The sequence below is a fragment of the Portunus trituberculatus genome, chromosome 7, assembly GCF_017591435.1.
Source record: "Portunus trituberculatus isolate SZX2019 chromosome 7, ASM1759143v1, whole genome shotgun sequence".
Lineage (NCBI taxonomy): Eukaryota > Metazoa > Arthropoda > Malacostraca > Decapoda > Portunidae > Portunus > Portunus trituberculatus.
The window spans coordinates 7,881,544-7,898,634 of NC_059261.1; the positions used below are offsets into that span (position 1 = coordinate 7,881,544).

The window sequence follows — 17,091 nt, forward strand, 5'->3', positions numbered from 1 at the left end:
TAATAATGAATATAGAATGGATAAATAAATGAATAAAAGATAAATGGAAATAAAGAAACAAAATAATGTAAATCTTGATAAAAAATATATATAAAAAATAAGTTTCTTAATTTTTTTGTAATAATAATAATAATAAGAATAATAATAATAATAAGAAGAAATAAAAATAAAAGATCTTAATATTTTCTTTCCTAATAATAAAAAAAATAATAAATCAATCAATCAAAACAGTTTCTTCATTATCTTCATTTTCTCACCACTGACTAACAAAATTGAACCTGTGACCTGACCTTTGACCCCCTCCCCCTTGACCTATGACCTGCCCTAACCCGTCGTGCCCTTGTGTTGCAGGCTGCAGGTGGAGACACAGGCCGGGAAGTACCATGCTATCATCCACGTCGGAGATTTTGCCTACGATATGGATTCTGTGAGTAACCGCCCCTCTCCCCTCTCCTCCTCCCCCCCTTGTTGTTGTTGTTGTTGTTATTATTATTGTTATTATTTTTCGTGCTGTTATTATTGTTGTTGTTATTGTCGCCGTCATAAGATTAACAAGAATATAGAAAATAAAACGTAACAAACTTTACAAACCACTAACAAAACAACAACAACAACAAAAACACAAACCTCCGACAAAAACAACATCAACAACAAATAAACAAAAAGAAGACAAGATACAGAAAATAAAGAGAGAGAGAGAGAGAGAGAGAGAGAATTTACTGGCAAACACTTCACCAACACTCCTTCCATCTCCTTGTCTCTATTTTTTTTTATTTCCAGGACAACGCGAGGGTCGGCGATGAGTTTATGAGGGAGATCCAACCCATCGCTGCTTATGTGCCCTATATGACCTGCCCAGGGAACCACGAACATATGTAGTAAGTGAGAGAGAGAGAGAGAGCTTCCCTCAGTTGTAATACCCTTCACACACACACACACACACACACACAGTAACTTCATGTCTTCCCTTAAAATCTTCCAACAGTAATACCTAACCTTACCTAACTTAACCTTACCTTACCTTACCTTGCCTTGCCTTACCTTACCTTACCTTACCTTACCTTACCTTACCTTACCTAATCTTACCTAGTCTAACCTAACCTAACCTAGCATTACTTTATCTTACATTACCTTACTTTGCCTTTACCTAACCTAAACATACCTTATCTTACCCTAACCTAACCTTACCTTACCTAACCTAACCTTGTCTTGCCTCCATCAGTAACTTCAGCAACTACCGTGGGCGCTTCAGCATGCCTGGCCACAGAGACACGGAGAGTCTCTTCTTCAGCTGGAACATGGGGCCGGTTCACTTCATTGCCGTCAACACAGAGGCTTATTACTTCCTGCAGTATGGCCTCAAGCCCCTCGCCAGGCAGTATGATTGGCTCATTGAGGATCTTAAGGTGTGTGTTTAACCTAACCTAACCTAACTTAATCCCTTGCCAGGCTGTAGGATTGGTTTATTGAGGATCTAAAGGTGTGTGCTGGCTTATATCTTAACCTAACCTAACCTAACATAACTTAATCCCTCGCCAGGCAGTACGATTGGTTTATTGAGGATCTGAAGGTGTGTGTTGGCTTATATCTTAACCTAATCTAACCTGGCCTAACGTAACCCAACCTAACATAACTTAATTCCTCGCCAGGTAGTACGATTGGTTTATTGAGGACCTGAAGGTGTGTGTTAGCCTTATATCTTAACCTAATCTAACCTGGCCTAACTTTACCCAACTTAACCAATTTTTTCTGGTCCATTATAGGTTAAGTTTTCCTAATCTAACTTAATTTAATCCATCGTCTGGCTTTACAATTGGCTTATTGAGAATGTGAAGGTGTGTGTTGGCTCTGTAACCTAACCTAACTTAACTTAACCTAATTCTTCATCATCTCTTTATTTGTTGTCTATTTTCTTCACTTTCTATTTTATTTTCTTTATTTCTCTCTCTCTCTCTCTCTCTCTCTCTCTCTCTCTCTCTCTCTCTCTCTCTCTCTCTCTCTCTCTCTCTCTCTCTCTCTCTCTCAAGGATGACAAATGAACCACCTTTCCCTAATTAAAGGTGAAATATCTCAGGTAACAATTGACTAGGATGGAATTACCTGTGTTTTGTCCTGCAGGAAGCCACAAGACCCGAGGTGCGTGCTGAGAGGCCCTGGATCATTCTGTTTGGCCACCGCCCCATGTACTGCTCCAACAACGACCATGACGACTGCACCAGGAAGAGCTGCCTCACACGTGTTGGGATGCCCCTCATTCATACGTGAGTTTGTACACATACGCACAAACACACACATACACAAGATCACATAGTAAAAAGCTGAGAAAGGGAAGATGCCTGAGAGATGTTAAAAAATATAGTTTCCCGCAAAGATGTGTTGAGACGTGGAACAGTTTGAGTGAGGAAGTGGTGTCAGCAACGAGTGTGCATAGTTTTAAAGAAAAATTGGATATGTGTAGATATGGAGACGGGGCCACACCAGCATAAAGCCCAGGCCCTGGAAAACTACAACTAGGTAAATACGAGTACATGCACACACCCAGATTGGAATATGCAGGAGTTGTGTGGATCCCCCATAAAAAGAAGCACATAAGGAAGTTGGAGAGACTACAAAAAATGGCTACAAGAATGGTTCCAGAATTTGAAGGGATGACATATGAGGAGAGACTAAAGGCTATGGATCTACCAATCCTGGAACAGAGAAGGGAGAGAGAGAGGGGATCTGATACAAGTTTATAAATGGATCAACGAAATGGACCAAGTGGATAATGAGAAACTGATCCTGGAGAGAAGAATATGACATTAGAAGCACAAGATCGCATAGTAAAAAACTGAGGAAGGGAAGATGTCTGAGAGATGTTAAAAAATATCACACCACCACCACCACCACCACCTAACTTAACCTCTAACCCCGACAGGTACCCAATGGAGATCTTGTTGGACCAGTATGGTGTGGACCTTGCTATCTGGGCCCATGAACACTCCTACGAGAGACTCTGGCCCATGTTTGACTACACTGTGCTCAATGGCTCGGATGAAAACCCCTACACTAACCCACGGTGAGAGAGAGAGAGAGAGAGAGAGAGAGAGAGAGAGAGAGAGAGAGAGAGAGAGAGAGAAGAAGAGAGAGAGAGAGAGAGAGAGAGAGAGAGAGAGAGAAGAAGAAGAAGAGAGAGAGAGAGAGAGAGAGAGAGAGAGTTATTAACATGAGAACATACATACTTACATGAAACTATAAAAAGGAAAAGAGGAAAGGATGTGAAAAGTAGAGAAAGAGAGAGAGAGAGAGAGAGAGAGAGAGAGAGAGAGAGAGAGAGAGAGAGAGAGAGAGAGAGAGAGAGAGAGAGAGAGAGAGAGAGAGGTATTATTAACTTGAAAACAAACATACGTATATAAATACATACATATACCAAAATTGCTTCCCTCCCCAAAAAAGATGAAAATTATAGAAAGACAAAAAGAAAAAAAAAAAAGAAAAAAGAAAAAAAGAGAAGTAGAGATTGAGAAAGAGAGAAAGTTAGTGAGATGAAAACATTTGTAGCTACATTTGTATTGGAGATGCTTTATTCTCTCACCTTGACTGTTTCCCAAGGCCACAGAGGTTTTTAAGAGTGTTTCTCCTGTTAATAAAGTAGAAATCTTGTTAATCTGCCACTAGAACCACAAAAACACAAAAAAAAATTGACTCACTCGCTCATTATGATTGTTTTTCAAGGCCACAGAGATGATTGACCAGGTTATTAAGTGTTTCTCCTGTTAATAATGAAGAAATCTTGTTAATCTGCCACTAGAACCACAAAAACACACAAAAAAATTGACTCTCTCTCACTTTGATTGATTTCCAAGGCCACAGAGATGAATTGTCAGGTTGTCTGTAGTTTTTCTCCTGGTAGAAATGTAAAAACCATATTAATCTGCCACTAGAACTATAAAAACACACTAAAAAATGCTTCTCTCTCTCTCTCTCTCTCTCTCTCTCTCTCTCTCTCTCTCTCTCTCTCTCTCTCTCTCTCTCTCTGACTGTTTTCCAAAGGCTAGTAAGATGAATAACCAAGCTCTCTGTAGTTTGTCTCCTGTTAAAAATATAAAAATCATATTAATCTTCCACTAGAATCACAAAAATACCCTTAAAAATCTGTAATGTTTATTTCTCCTATTAAAATTACAAAAAACGTATGAATTCTGCCACTAGAACCATAAAAACACCCTTAAAAATCTGTATTACATATTTTTCCTGTTAGAAATAAAAAAAAAACATGAATTCTGTCACTAGAATCACAAAAACACCCTTAAAAATCATATTATCCTGTCACTAGAACCACAAAAACACCATTAAAAAAATCCACATCACTTTACTATTTCCCCTTCATTCCACCACCAGCGGTCCTGTGCACTTCACCACTGGGTCGGCTGGCTGCTCGGAAATCCACGACCACTTTATGCCAGAGCAGCCGTACTGGTCAGCTGTCCGGTCCATTGACTACGGCTACACTCGCCTCACTGCCTTCAACAAGACTCACGTTTACTGGGAGCAGGTGTCGGATGATAAGGTGAGGGGTGGGGTGGGTTAGGTTAGGTTAGTTTAGGTGTGTGTGTGTGTGTGTGTGTGTTTCTGTGTGTTTGGTTAGGTTAGTTTAGGGATGTGTGTATGTGTGTGTGTGTGTGTGTTTGGTTTGGTATGTGATGTGTTTGGTGATGATTGAGATAGTTTTAGTTGTTGTAGTAGTAGTTTAAGGAATAGTAGTAATGGTGGTAGTAGTAATAGTAATATTGATAGAAATAGTAGTAGTAGTAAATATGGACCTCATTTCATAACAAAACTAAATTCATAAAAAAAAATACACTAAATATTCACACACACAATTCAACTATACATTTTGAAGAGTGGTGGTGATAGTGGTAGTGGTGGTAGTAGTGGTGGTGGTAGTAGTGGTGACAATTTCTCTCTTCCTTTGCAGGGCGGCGAAGTGATTGACAGTGTGTGGCTGATTCGAGACAGACACGTGGCTTACAGTGAGATTAGGCAGGGCAAGTAAGGAAGATTGTAGTATTAACTCTCTCTCTCTCTCTCTCTCTCTCTCTCTCTCTCTCTCTCTCTCTCTCTCTCTCTCTCTCTCTCTCTCTCTTTTGTGAGATTAGACAAGATAATTAGGAAAAACTCTATTTCTGTCCATCTCTCTCTAATATTCTTGCATACTATCATTCTCTCTCTCTCTCTCTCTCTCTCTCTCTCTCTCTCTCTCTCTCTCTCTCTCTCTCTCTCTCTCTCTCTCTCTCTCTCTCTCTCTCTCTCTCTCCTTGCCTCCCTACATCTTACTATCTCTCTCTATATATTTGTCTCTTTCTGTGAGGTTAGGCAATATGTGTAGGGAAAACTGTCCTCTTAACTGTCTATTTCTGTGTCTGTCTGTCTGTCTCTGTTTTCTCTGTCTAGCATTCCTACACTCTATCATCTATATACATTAGCCTGTTAACTCTTTCTCTGTCTGTCTCTGTCTCTTTTTGACATTCCTACATTTCTCTACTTACATATATTAACTCCTTCAGTACTGGGACACATTTTTACCTTGAGATTTGTGTATGATTAAACTATTTTATTGATATTAGGAAGGGTCTATGAAGGTCAGAAAAATTAATAGCCACAGTCTTCATCATGTTAATCCCCACACAAGTTTCTGAAGCTGTGTAAAATCACCAAATAGTCACCAGAATGAATATGGAAATGCGTCATGGTACTGAAGAGGTTAACCTGTGTCCATCTCTCTGTCTAAACAAGCACTGTATTCTGTAGCTGAGCACCAGTATGTAGCTCTGCCTCCCACCACTGATATGTAGAAATTCACTGCAAAACACACAATATGACAAAGGAATGAACAGCGAGTTGCAGATAAGTTAATAAGACATTTTGAAACACTTCTACTCCACTCCCTCACTACTTTCCAAAGGCTGTAATTGAAGTGACGCAGGTTTTTAAGGGTGTTTTTCAGGGATCTAGTGGAAAATTAACATGATTTCTGCATTATTAACGGGAGAAATCGTCTTAAGAATCTGGCTATAGTCATCTCTGTGGCCTTTGAAAATTCTTGCACTCAATAAGGACAAACTGCAATATTTGTAAGCCATTCAGATAGTCCTTGCTCTATCCTTATTACTGACACTGAAAAATTTGCCTACATCATCCTTTGTTATGTGTCCTGTACCACTTAGTCTCTGAACACACCCTTGGCTCTCTGTTATGGAGATGTACTGTAGATTTAAGGGAATCATAAGGTGCTCTGTGTGTTGTGAGAGTCTCTACATTAGGAGCCACTCAGACCAAGGCAGTGACAGCAGTAAACGCCTTCTGTGTCTTGGTCTGAGTGGGGTTCTTTCAAAGGTCTAATCTGGGGTGATGGTATTGTTGTTGTCTTTCATTGGATTATGTGAGGTTTATTTGGCAACTGGTATGGCTGTGCTGGTGTTCTAAGCCATTGTAGTTTGTGTCTATCAAAGGAATGAAATGAGGTTAGTGTTTGAGAGGTACCACTGGCAAAGGAATGAAATGAGGTTAGTGTTTGAGAGGCACCACTGGCAAAGGAATGAAATGAGATGCTTGTTTGTCATTCTTCAAGACTGCTGTGACGTCTTCAACCTTCATAGAATGTTGAGATGCAAGATTAAAGTTTTTGGAAGGCAGATCTCACAGCAAAAGAGCACGTTAGTTAAAAAAAAAACTTGTATTGCTTGTGAGTTTAATCGTGCTTAAGCTTAATGAAATGTATTGTAACTATAAATATAATCTCGAAAGACACGACTGAGTGCAATAAGAGAGTGATCAAGTGGTTCAGATCTTGGTGCCTCTAGTGTGTGCTGTCAAATTACCTCATTGTGACACTATTCATTGCCAGTCAGGCGGTTGCAATGGATTAAGTTTGGTTGAAGTCTCTGGATGGATCAACTGAACACAACACAAAGGGAAGCTGCAAGAAGCCATCAGGTCTACAAGTGGCAGTCCCCATAACCTTGTCTACTCTTTGGAAAGCTCCCTCATGTCCCTCATGACTCACCACTAACATACTCATTACCAAGTCCATTCCATTCACTCACCACTATAGAACTGAATTTTTTGTCCACACTCAATGCCCTTGTTTTATAATCTTGTGTTGTTCCTTACTGTGTTGTGGGGGAAAGCTTTGGTGTTGATCCATCCAGCAAGGTGAGCCAAGAGCATTGCGAGTGCATTCTGATCCTCACCGACACAGTGTTCCGTGACGTATGGGAGATTTTCAGCTTTCCATCGCTGTTCTCAAAGGAGTGTTGGTGCAATGGCGGCTGGCTAGTTCCTGCTGACCCTGGTGATTATATATTAGTCCAGCACTGGTTATAAGCATAGGCCTATATAGATTCAATATTTATGAGCACTTATGTTGCATTTTCTTAAAAGTTGCAAATAAAATGTAAAGTATTGTTATAATCAATATTGGGGCATAGATGCACTGTATTGTAAAACTATATTTGATATGTATACTAATTCAGTAGTACAGGTATGTATCAAGAATTTACTTACCGTTGCTGTGAAATACTTATTATTCTACTTATAATGGTGTATGGCAATGTACTGGGTTGTAATGTAAAATAACATGTAGTACAGTATATTACTAACACCTCAAGCACAATATTTTAATGCTTTTCTCCTGTAGTGAAGTAAGGATTATGTATTTCAGAGCTTTATCACCACATGAGCCAACCTATCTCACAGAGGTCACGGTAAGGCTTAAACTTAATTTGTTTTCATGATGGTGTTATTTTCATTGATTTCATTTCAGTTCCTTGTTTTGTTCAGATATTAAGACCATACTCGGAGACACTTCTACCCTGCACTGCAATTTTCAATGTGTTCTACTAGGAGTTCAATGATCTTCATAGTTCTAGTGACAAATTAAATACTCGATGTGCAGGATGTGCAGCTACAGTTGTGACCCCTTCGTGTGCTATGATGTCCGTTATTGCCAGCAATAAAGTGTGCACAAGAGATGAGAGAATGAATTAGGTCATGCAGACACACAAACAAATGGAAGATTCCCTCATGGCCATCTTCCAATTACATACTTTTTTTTTTTAGAATTGGACACAGGGAAATAGGAAGGAAAGTTGAAGTCCAGTAAGATATCAAATATAGAAAGGAAAGTTGTGAAAATTGTGCCCCCAAGACATCAGTTAGCTTGAGAGGAAAGTTGATGATGTCCAAAAAAACTTAAAAGATAACCTTGGCCAGGGCCCCACGTGTCCACTGGCTGCAGCACACTCACAGTTGGCCTGGTGTAGCAGTGATGGCACCAGTGGCCAGGGACACACACACACACACACACTGGTGGGGGTGGCTGCCTTTCCTCATCCTTACAGCTACTTGCCTCTGGATAATGAAAACAGATTATGGCGTCATTTTTACTATTCAAATTGTGGTGTTTTACATATCGACAGTACAAAAACGTAGTCACTTGCCGCACTGTGCCTGCGGCGCCGTGTGGGCGAGGCTCTGGGTCTCTCTACAAGCCTACACAATGTACACCTCTATATCCGCCCGACATTTTACAAGCAAATAAATTACCTTTCAAGTTTTTTTTTTTTTTTGCAGTCGTTTTTTTTAAATACAAAGGAGTCAGTCAGCGGCAACAAGATGCCCTTACTTATTTATTTTTCATACGTATCACTTGTGTTCATCCGACAATTTCAATTCCCTTCTAAAAAATTATTTTCTGTCTTTCCTCCTTTAATTGTCAACACATTATTTTTTAGTTTTTGCCGTGGTAAAACGAGGATAACAACACGACGACGCGGGGCGAGGCGAGACGCTGCCGCCGCGCCGCCGTCATCCTACCAGTTAACATCCATCCCTCAACACTACGCACATTTACACCAACAATGAGATCAATGTACAAAATGAACAAAAATAATGACATGGCTGCGTGTGGCCCAGAGAGGGAGGGGAGGGAGGGTCGGGGAGCTGAGGGTCGTTGTGGTGGGCTGGGTCGTCCCCCCCTCACGCCCTCCGCTGACCCGGGCCATGGCTGCTGCGCCCCGCCCGAGGGCAGGCCCAGGCCAGCCTTACTTGTAAAATTCGTACGTGTGTTTGTGTGCAAGACAATACAGAGATTGCTAGAGACAACACGAGTTTATTCATCAAAGAAATAGCTTGGAAGGGAGAGCTTTGAAATAGGCAGTGGTTTCTCTCTCTTCTCTCTCCTCCTTACATTGCCACCTGGTGCCGCACCGCCACCGCCGCCAGGAACACCCAACAGCAGCTGGGCGTCACCGCCAAGACGCCACTGCCGCTGCTGGCATTGCCGTGGCTGGCTGGGCTGGCGCGGCGCGGCTTTGTGGCTGCGGTTGGCTGCAGTCTGTTGCATCGCTGGCATGTTTTAAGTACACCATAGATACAGATATTAATCTTCTTAAGAGTTAGGTCCACTGTGATTAGTACATCGTATAGGATTAATAAATTATAACACCGCCATCGTACGTACGTAGTCTTCTACTTAACTTATCTGTCTTTGTTAATAAACATCAAAAATGTAGGTAATGGACTCTTGTTTAATGTGTGTGATGTGTTGATGTGTGTGTACACAATGTTCACTTACAATTCTGACACCACTCACTGTCTCTGTCTCTTACAATTCAAAGTGGAATAGTTTATTTGCACTTGAAATTAGGAAACATTTCTTTTCAGTTTCAGAACAGGAGCGTTCATGAGCAGAGCGGCATCACTGGCGAGTGTCGCTGGGTGGAACACGGGGTGGGCGTGGCGGGCCGGCCGCCGCCGGCACCGCCACTAATGCTTACATATGTCTGTCTGTCTGTCTGTCTCACTTCTCACTCGATCACTCTCTCCACAACCGGACCGTGTGGAGGACTTGGAATTAAGTTAGAAAAAAATATGAACAACACTGTAAAAAAATTCAGCGAACGCAGTGCACGACACAACAGCCGCTGCCGCCGCCTCGACCGCACTCACTAGTCACTCAAGTCACTTTCATGAGTCTGTTTCGCTCACTTTCTTGTCTGTGGTGGCGGCAGGCGGCGAGGGGGTGTCACTCTCCTCCTCCTTCACTTGAGCCTCTTTGCTGATGGACAGGAGGCACGCCATGGAGTCCTTCATGGCATGGTAGATGATGTTCTTGATCTGGAGTTTGTCCTCGTGGTTAGTGTGGGTGTCGCTCAGGTGCCGGAACTCCTGCGTCAGGTGGAAGCAGTACGACACGTTCTCCGGCGACACAAAGTCCTCGGCAACCTTGACACAGTTGTGGAGGTTGCGCACCTGCGGGGGAGGCAAGGGGGTAGTTAGAGGATGCTGTGCTGGCGTCATGGCTGTGGCTGTCTTTGGAGGAATAGAGACAGCCAAGACATGTCAGGTTAGTGTGGTGGTGGTGTCTCATGGTTGTACTGATGCTGTTTGTACATCTAGCAGTCCAGGGAAGCAGAGAAAAGGACAGGGAAAGATTTGTATGAGGCTGTGGTGAGTGAGTGACTGGACAGTGTCAGCCTGGTGCACTAACCTGGTGAGGCGCGCCGGCGGGAATGAAGACGGCATCGCCCAGACACTGGATGATGGCGTATCCCTCCACGCCATACTCCTTGTACAGGCGTTCCCTCAGAGGGCCGTCCAGGTACCAGGCCTGGTCATGGATGGGGTCGTGGTGTGGCTCCAGCTTGTCCCCACGTTCAATGGCCACCTTGTTGAGCAAATCTCTTATCTTGTCAGAGTCCCGGGCGTGGTAGATGTGCCACAGAGCTCCCGGCACCTCCTCCTTCTCTCTCACGCGGCGCCGAGTCAAGATGTCACACCCCGCCTCATCTATGGCCTTGAACACCTCTGTAATGTGATGGGACAGTGAGTGCTAGTGCAGCGCGGAAACAACACTGACAATGACACACTACTTGTACAACAACAATGACTCCTGATCCTCCTTCTCTAGCAGTGAATTCTCAACTCATACTCCTTAACTTTCCTCAAGTTATCATCTTCCCCTCCTCAGCCTTTAGTACTCCCCTCCCCCAGCCTCCCTCCCAAGGTGTCCCTGACTTACCCTTGACATGCTCCTGGTAGTCGGCATCCTTGGGCACGCCCACATAGCACATCACGTTGACGGCGTCCGAGATGTCCAAGTGGAGGTTGGTGGAGGCTCGGTTGGGGTGGATGGCAGAGCCGTAAGCGATGTACATCTTTGGTCCGAGGTCAGGCCGCACGAAGCACTCCGGCAGGCGGCCGGCCAGGTTGAGGCGGCCGTTACGCCGCGTGTACTCGCCCATGGGCAGGACGTTCATCAGGTCTTCAAACCTGGACGGCAGCATCTCGGCGAAGTCATCCCCGGGTGGCCAGTCCTTCAGCTTGAGCACCATGGGCTGCCCCTTCTCATCCTTGAGCCGCTTGCCGTAGTTCTCGAAACCGTCCCAGAACTTGCGCATGGGCTGGTTGGGCACGATGTTCCCCGTGAGGCAGTTGATGAGGTCGTTCTTGATGTCCCCGTAGTCCTTTGAGAACGACTGCGGCGTCCACAGGTCGGCATTGAGCTTCTGGCCGACGCCAGACACAATGACAGGCTGGCCACGTTTCCACATGTCCTGGAAGAGCGGCGTGTTGCCCGGGGCCAGCGGCTCCAGCAGCCGCAGCAGCTTGCCGTCACACAGCCATGAGTGGGCCACGCCGGGGTACAGCAGGCTGCTTTCTGTCTTGGTCATGATGCGGATAGGCAGCGGGTCGCGGCCACGCGGGCCATAATTGTACCTGGCAGGGAGGAGTGGCTGTCAGACTTTGGGCCAAGTGGTGGCAGACAAGGCCAGGCAAAGGATTTCTTTTGTTTTTTGGTCTGTGACACACACTGATATAATCAATCTACTTATTAATGAAATTCCAGAAATCCAATTATGTACATAACATCAGATTCATAAGATTTGTTACTATCAAATGTGTGTTGTGTGAGTGCAGTGCAAGGCCACACCACACTGCACCACCACAGGGAGGGAAGGAGGGAGGGAGGTGAGGTGAGGTGAGGTGAGGCGGCATCACTTACTTTCTGATGAAGTGTTTGAGCACGACTTGATTGTTGTCCTTGGAATCGTCCTTGTCTGAGCTGTGGTCGATCACGGATGAGATCACTTCATCTACTGTGTCCAGCTTGGGCCGCTTTTTGCTGCTTTCCTTGGCTGGCCGAGCACCTGCTGCTGCTGCCGCCGCTGCCGCCGCATTGGCCGGCTCCTCCTTGGTGTTGCCGTTGGGCTGAATGAGGAGCTTCCGCAGTGTGGAAAAGTTGCCCTCCTTCTCATCAGAGTCTGAGTCTGAGTCCGAGTCTGAACTCTGTGGAGGGAGGAGCACCATGAGGCAGGCAGGCAGGCAGGCAGGCAGCAAGAAAGACAGACAGACAGACAGACAGACAGAGAGAGAGAGAGAGAGAGAGAGAGAGAGAGAGAGAGAGAGAGAGAGAGAGAGAGAGAGAGAGAGAGAGAGAGAGAGAGAGAGAGAGAGAGAGAGAGAGAGAGAATAATATGGAAGATGAAGGATGAGAGGAGAAATAATACAGCAAGCAAATTCAATCAATAGCTTTGAAATCAACATCCAATATCAGAGAAAGAGAGAGAGAGAGAGAGAGAGAGAGAGAGAGAGAGAGAGAGAGAGAGAGAGAGAGAGAGAGAGAGAGAGAGAGAGAGAGAGAGAGAGAGAGAGAGAGAGAGAGAGAGAATAACATGGAAAGATGAAGGATGAGAGGAGAAATAATACAGCAAGCAAAATCAATCAATAGCTTTGAAATCAACATCCAATTTCATCTTTAAAAATCTTCCACAATTCACAAACATGATGAGTCCCTCTCCCTCTCCCAGCCTTACCTCACTCTCCCTCTTGTCATTGGACAGCGCCACATCAGCAAAGAAGTTAAGTGGAGAGTTGGACATTTCCTCCTCCTCCTTGCCGTTGACTTTCTCCGCCTTGACAGCACCATTGACTAACTCCACCTTGGGTTCCTTCTTGAAAGTCTTGAGCAGCTCCTTGTTCACCCCATTCACCTTCTTCTTGTCATCCTCCGGCACCTGGTCCTTGTACCGCTTGGCCTCGGGACACTCACAGTACTGCGGGATGCTCCACTGGTGCCTCCCAAGATGCACCTTCCTCCCCAAGTCCAGGAGAGCATTGCCAGAGATGATCTGAGTGAGCATGAGTTTGTCCTGCTCGTGGGGGAGGCGGGAGGCACACAGCAGCCACGAGTACTCGTCACGATCCTTGCCGCCCTCGTCCCAGACCTTCACTGTCCCGTTCTTGCGTCCCTTGTAGCAGTCGATACACACCACGAACCCACACTTGCTGCATGCCCAGTGGATGTTGAACAGGGTCGTCTCGCACACGTCGCACATCTCCCGCACGCCCTGCACCACACGCTTCCATGCCACCACTGAGTCTGTGGGCAAAGGACAGGGTGGTCAGTGTGGTGAGTGGAGGAGTGTCTTGTTTTGTGTAGCTTGCTGGTCAAGGCCAACAAAAGAGCAAGAAAAGCACAAAAAGCAGGAGGGTGAGTGCCTTTTTTTTATTAATTTCTAGTCAGAGGAGCTAAAAATACAAATTCTTCGAGGTGGCAGTGTGTGCATTAATGGTGTCTGTTAATGGTGCAAGTAGAACCTGACATTTCAGGGATGCACTGATGAGAAATCTAAATTTTGTTGTGCCTTCTACATCAAGAGTAATATAAATTGTTTTGTTGTTGTTTTTCCTACCTTATACTGATCTGTCCATCAATGAAGGTACAAGTGGCTGGACTGGAGGGAAGACACTCACCGTCACCCATGTGCAGCGCCATGGCCTCCTTCTCCTGCTCCACTAGGTCACAGAACTGGTCCCCAACGTGCGTCAGGAGAAACTTGCTGATGTCCACATCCAGATCCGACGGCGTGTTGTCCACGTCTGGCAGCCACAGCTTGAGGTCGTCCCCGAAAGCATCCTTGATGGGGTCAGAGAACCCCGCCACGGCCAGCTGTCCATTCTTGGTGTAGCGGAGACGGCGGAAGGCATAGAAGCGGCAGAAAATGTTGGGCATCTTCTTGTTGCGCTGGTGCGGCGTCCAGCGACACTCACGGCACTTGGGCAGCTTGGGGGCCACCTCATAGCAGGAGCCATCCTGCAGGAAACTCTCACCGGTCTTTTTGAGCTGAGCCACGGGGGGCTTTTGCAGGGGGTCCCCCGGAGGGGCGTCCTCTCTGATCTTCTTGGCCTTGGGTCCGCTGTCCTCACGCTCCTTCTCCTGCTTGGTCTTGGGCTTGCGGCCGCGCTTCTTGGGCTCCACGTCTGGCTTGGAGGCCAGGCGGCCACCACCCTTGGTGGCTGCCGTCTCACTGCCGTCACTGTCCTTGTCACTGTCGCTGTTGGTGTCGCTGCCACCGCCCCCGCTACCACTACCACGCTTGATCTTCTTTATCTTGCGCTTGGCCTTGCCCCGTTTGTTACGCATGCCGGCCGGGCCCAGCGCTGCCCCACCTTCTGAGTCACTGGAGGTGGACTCCTCCCGGCCCCCGGCGGCAGCCTCCTGGCTGTGGCCGTTGGGGATGTTGTTGGGCGGCTTGGGTTTGCGTTGGCCAGGCTTATTGGCGTCCATCTTGACAGAGGCAGCAGCAGCAGGGGAGGCCTTGGCAGGCGGGCTGGAGGATGGCGTGGTGGGGGGCGGCGTGGTCACCCTGGCAGCCAGGCTGGTCCCCGAGGAGGGTGGCACGGCCGAGGGTTCGGCAGTGTTCTCGTGCCGCTGCAGCCACGCCTTCTTGAGCTTGTGGACGTAGCCGCCCACCGGCCCGGGGCTCACACTCTTCTCAGGCTCGGCAGAGCCACGGCCACCTGGCGGGGAGGAATTCTCGGTGCGTGGCGGCTGTGGCGTTGTGGCGGTGGGGGTGCCCACGGCAGGCGGCCGGCTGGGTGGACGGGACACAGGGCTGCCCACGCGGGGCAAGCTGTCAGCCAGGGCCACGGGATTCTCGACAGTGGTGATGGTGGTGGCAGCGGCAGGGTACAGGGGGCTGGGCTCCGACACCCGGGACAGCAGTGGTGGCTGGCTGGGCGGCGCCACGCTGGGGTCATAACGAGCCTTCTTGGTGTCCTGTGGCGAGGGCGTGGCGGTGCGGCGCTTAGCCGGCGAGGCAGCATCCTCCCGCGTGTTGAGGTCCAGCGGTTGTGTTTGGGTGGGTTGAGGAGCCAAGGAGGGGTGGGCTGGCAGGTGGGGTGAGGTGGTGGGAGGCAGGCGGGCAGCTGGCGGCCCTGGGGCCACCACGTGCTTGTGGTGGGGTGAGGGGGCTGGCGGGGGGTAGATGCGGGCGTCATATGGCCGCTGTTCATGTGGTGGCATTGGCGGTGGCCGGCTCTCAGCGTGGGGGTGGGCAGGCCGGCCGGAGTGAGCCGGAGGTGGGCCAGGCGTCGGGGCCTTGCTGGTGAGGGGCACGGGCTGGGCAGGGCGCGTGTCTGGGCGGCACACTGGAGTGCCCGTGGTGATGCCTGGCTTGCCGTACATCTGGGGTGGCGGGGAGCCCACCTTGGCCTTGGCGGCCACGGACACATGGATGGGGTTGGGCACCAGGCCGGCCGTGATCAGGCTGGAGGTGTAGGTGGTGGGGGTTTGCCGGCTGCTTGTGTAATAGCGGTCGGGGTGGCCGGGCACGGAGGCTGGGTGGGGTGAGGACGGTGGGCGTGCTTTGGCCAGCTCTACCCCATGAGGCATGGAGGGTGGGTGGTGGCCGGGCACACTGCGGTGCAGCGTGGCAGCGGAGGAGGCCGTGTGGGGCACGGAGGAGAGGGCAGGGGAGGGGTCATGGGGTTTGTACGCTGAGGAGGGGGGGAAGGGACTGGTGCGCTCCGGAGGCCGGTGCTTGGGGCTGAGGGCCATGGCGGGTGGCGGCCCCTTGTCATACTTGGCTTCTGGCTGGATGATGACGGACGCCTTCTCCCGGTGGTCATGGTAGCTGCCGCCACTGCCGCCTCCGCTGCTGTAGGGGCTGCGGTCGTGCAGCTTGGCGGCCTGGGGCGGTGGCGGCTCCTTGAGGTAATTCGGCATGTAGCCCATCAGGCTGAAGCTTGGCTCAGCCAGCTTGGGCAGCGGTGCGGCCGCCACTGGCTTGTCCGGCGGCGGCTGTGGTGGCTTGCTGGAGTGTGCCGGCGGGGGGTAGCGGCTCTTGACGGGCGGCTCTCGGCGTTCAGTGTCACGAAATAACCTGTAGATGCTCTCGTGCACCATCTTCTCTGGCTCCTGTGCACGGCGCACAGCGGCAGCCTCCTCCTGCCGCTGCCGTTCCTCCAGCATCTGCCTCTCATCCAGGGGGTCGAGGCGCTCCTTCAGGCCGCTCAGCTGGCTCCATCCACCACCCACCTTCTGTAAAACAGAGCACAACCCATCAGGCACCACTCTCGCCATGGCCAACGGGCCACACACCACGACCCAACACCCACCAGCCAACAGCCTCAAGCACAACAACACCACCACAGAACACCGAAAGCACCACCAACCACCAACCACAACACACACACACACACACACACACACACACACAGACACACAGACATACAGAGAGAGAGAGAGAGAGAGAGAGAGAGAGAGAGAGAGAGAGAGAGAGAGAGAGAGAGAGAGAGAGAGAGAGACTACCCTTCTAGGTTTTCACACCCCCCCATCCCCTATGCTCCATGCATACACACACACACACACACACACACACACACACACACACACACACACACACACACACACACACACACACACACACACAGTACACAAAACAGCAATGGAGAGAAAAAAAAACAAACAAACAGGTAAACAAGATGCCAGCAGCCACCACCACTAGAGCGGCACCACACCACCACAGCCCTGCCGCAGCACAACACCACACTAATGTCATCTGTCTGGGACTAACGCAAGGGGGCAAAACAGGAGCAAACATCACATCCCGCAAGTAAGCAAAGCAAACACCACCAGCAATAGTAATAGTAATAGTAATAGTAGTAGTAGTAGTAATAGTAATAATTCAAACTCTAACAAATAAAATAGAAGAAAAACAGCTGTGCACAATTAATTCTTCCTTATATTAGAGTGCAGTATTATTC

At 48.0% G+C, this 17,091-nt stretch overlaps 2 protein-coding genes across 3 annotated transcripts in view; one reads left to right on the forward strand and one right to left on the reverse strand.

Annotated features, from left to right (window-relative positions):
- The window catches only part of LOC123520260 (acid phosphatase type 7-like), a 13,743-nt gene extending 6,095 nt beyond the window's left edge, over window positions 1–7,648 (forward strand). For both annotated transcript variants that reach the window (XM_045282404.1, XM_045282394.1), the window contains exons 5-11: window positions 352–427; window positions 781–878; window positions 1,223–1,406; window positions 2,119–2,261; window positions 2,918–3,058; window positions 4,381–4,549; window positions 4,958–7,648. In XM_045282404.1, the coding sequence (XP_045138339.1) occupies window positions 352–427; window positions 781–878; window positions 1,223–1,406; window positions 2,119–2,261; window positions 2,918–3,058; window positions 4,381–4,549; window positions 4,958–5,035 (889 nt within the window). In that variant the 3' untranslated portion in view covers window positions 5,036–7,648. The remainder of the gene's footprint in view (window positions 1–351; window positions 428–780; window positions 879–1,222; window positions 1,407–2,118; window positions 2,262–2,917; window positions 3,059–4,380; window positions 4,550–4,957) is intronic.
- LOC123520311 (lysine-specific demethylase 3A-A-like) lies at window positions 6,905–16,408 on the reverse strand. Its single transcript, XM_045282516.1, has 11 exons — window positions 13,798–16,408; window positions 12,858–13,423; window positions 12,047–12,330; window positions 11,063–11,760; window positions 10,532–10,848; window positions 10,030–10,293; window positions 9,230–9,387; window positions 8,888–9,134; window positions 8,481–8,532; window positions 7,153–7,330; window positions 6,905–6,977 (listed from the first exon to the last, which is right to left on the reverse strand). The coding sequence occupies exons 1-11, from the start codon at window positions 16,406–16,408 to the stop codon at window positions 6,905–6,907; spliced, it is 5,448 nt and encodes a 1,815-aa protein (XP_045138451.1).
- Window positions 16,409–17,091: the final 683 nt, after the last annotated feature.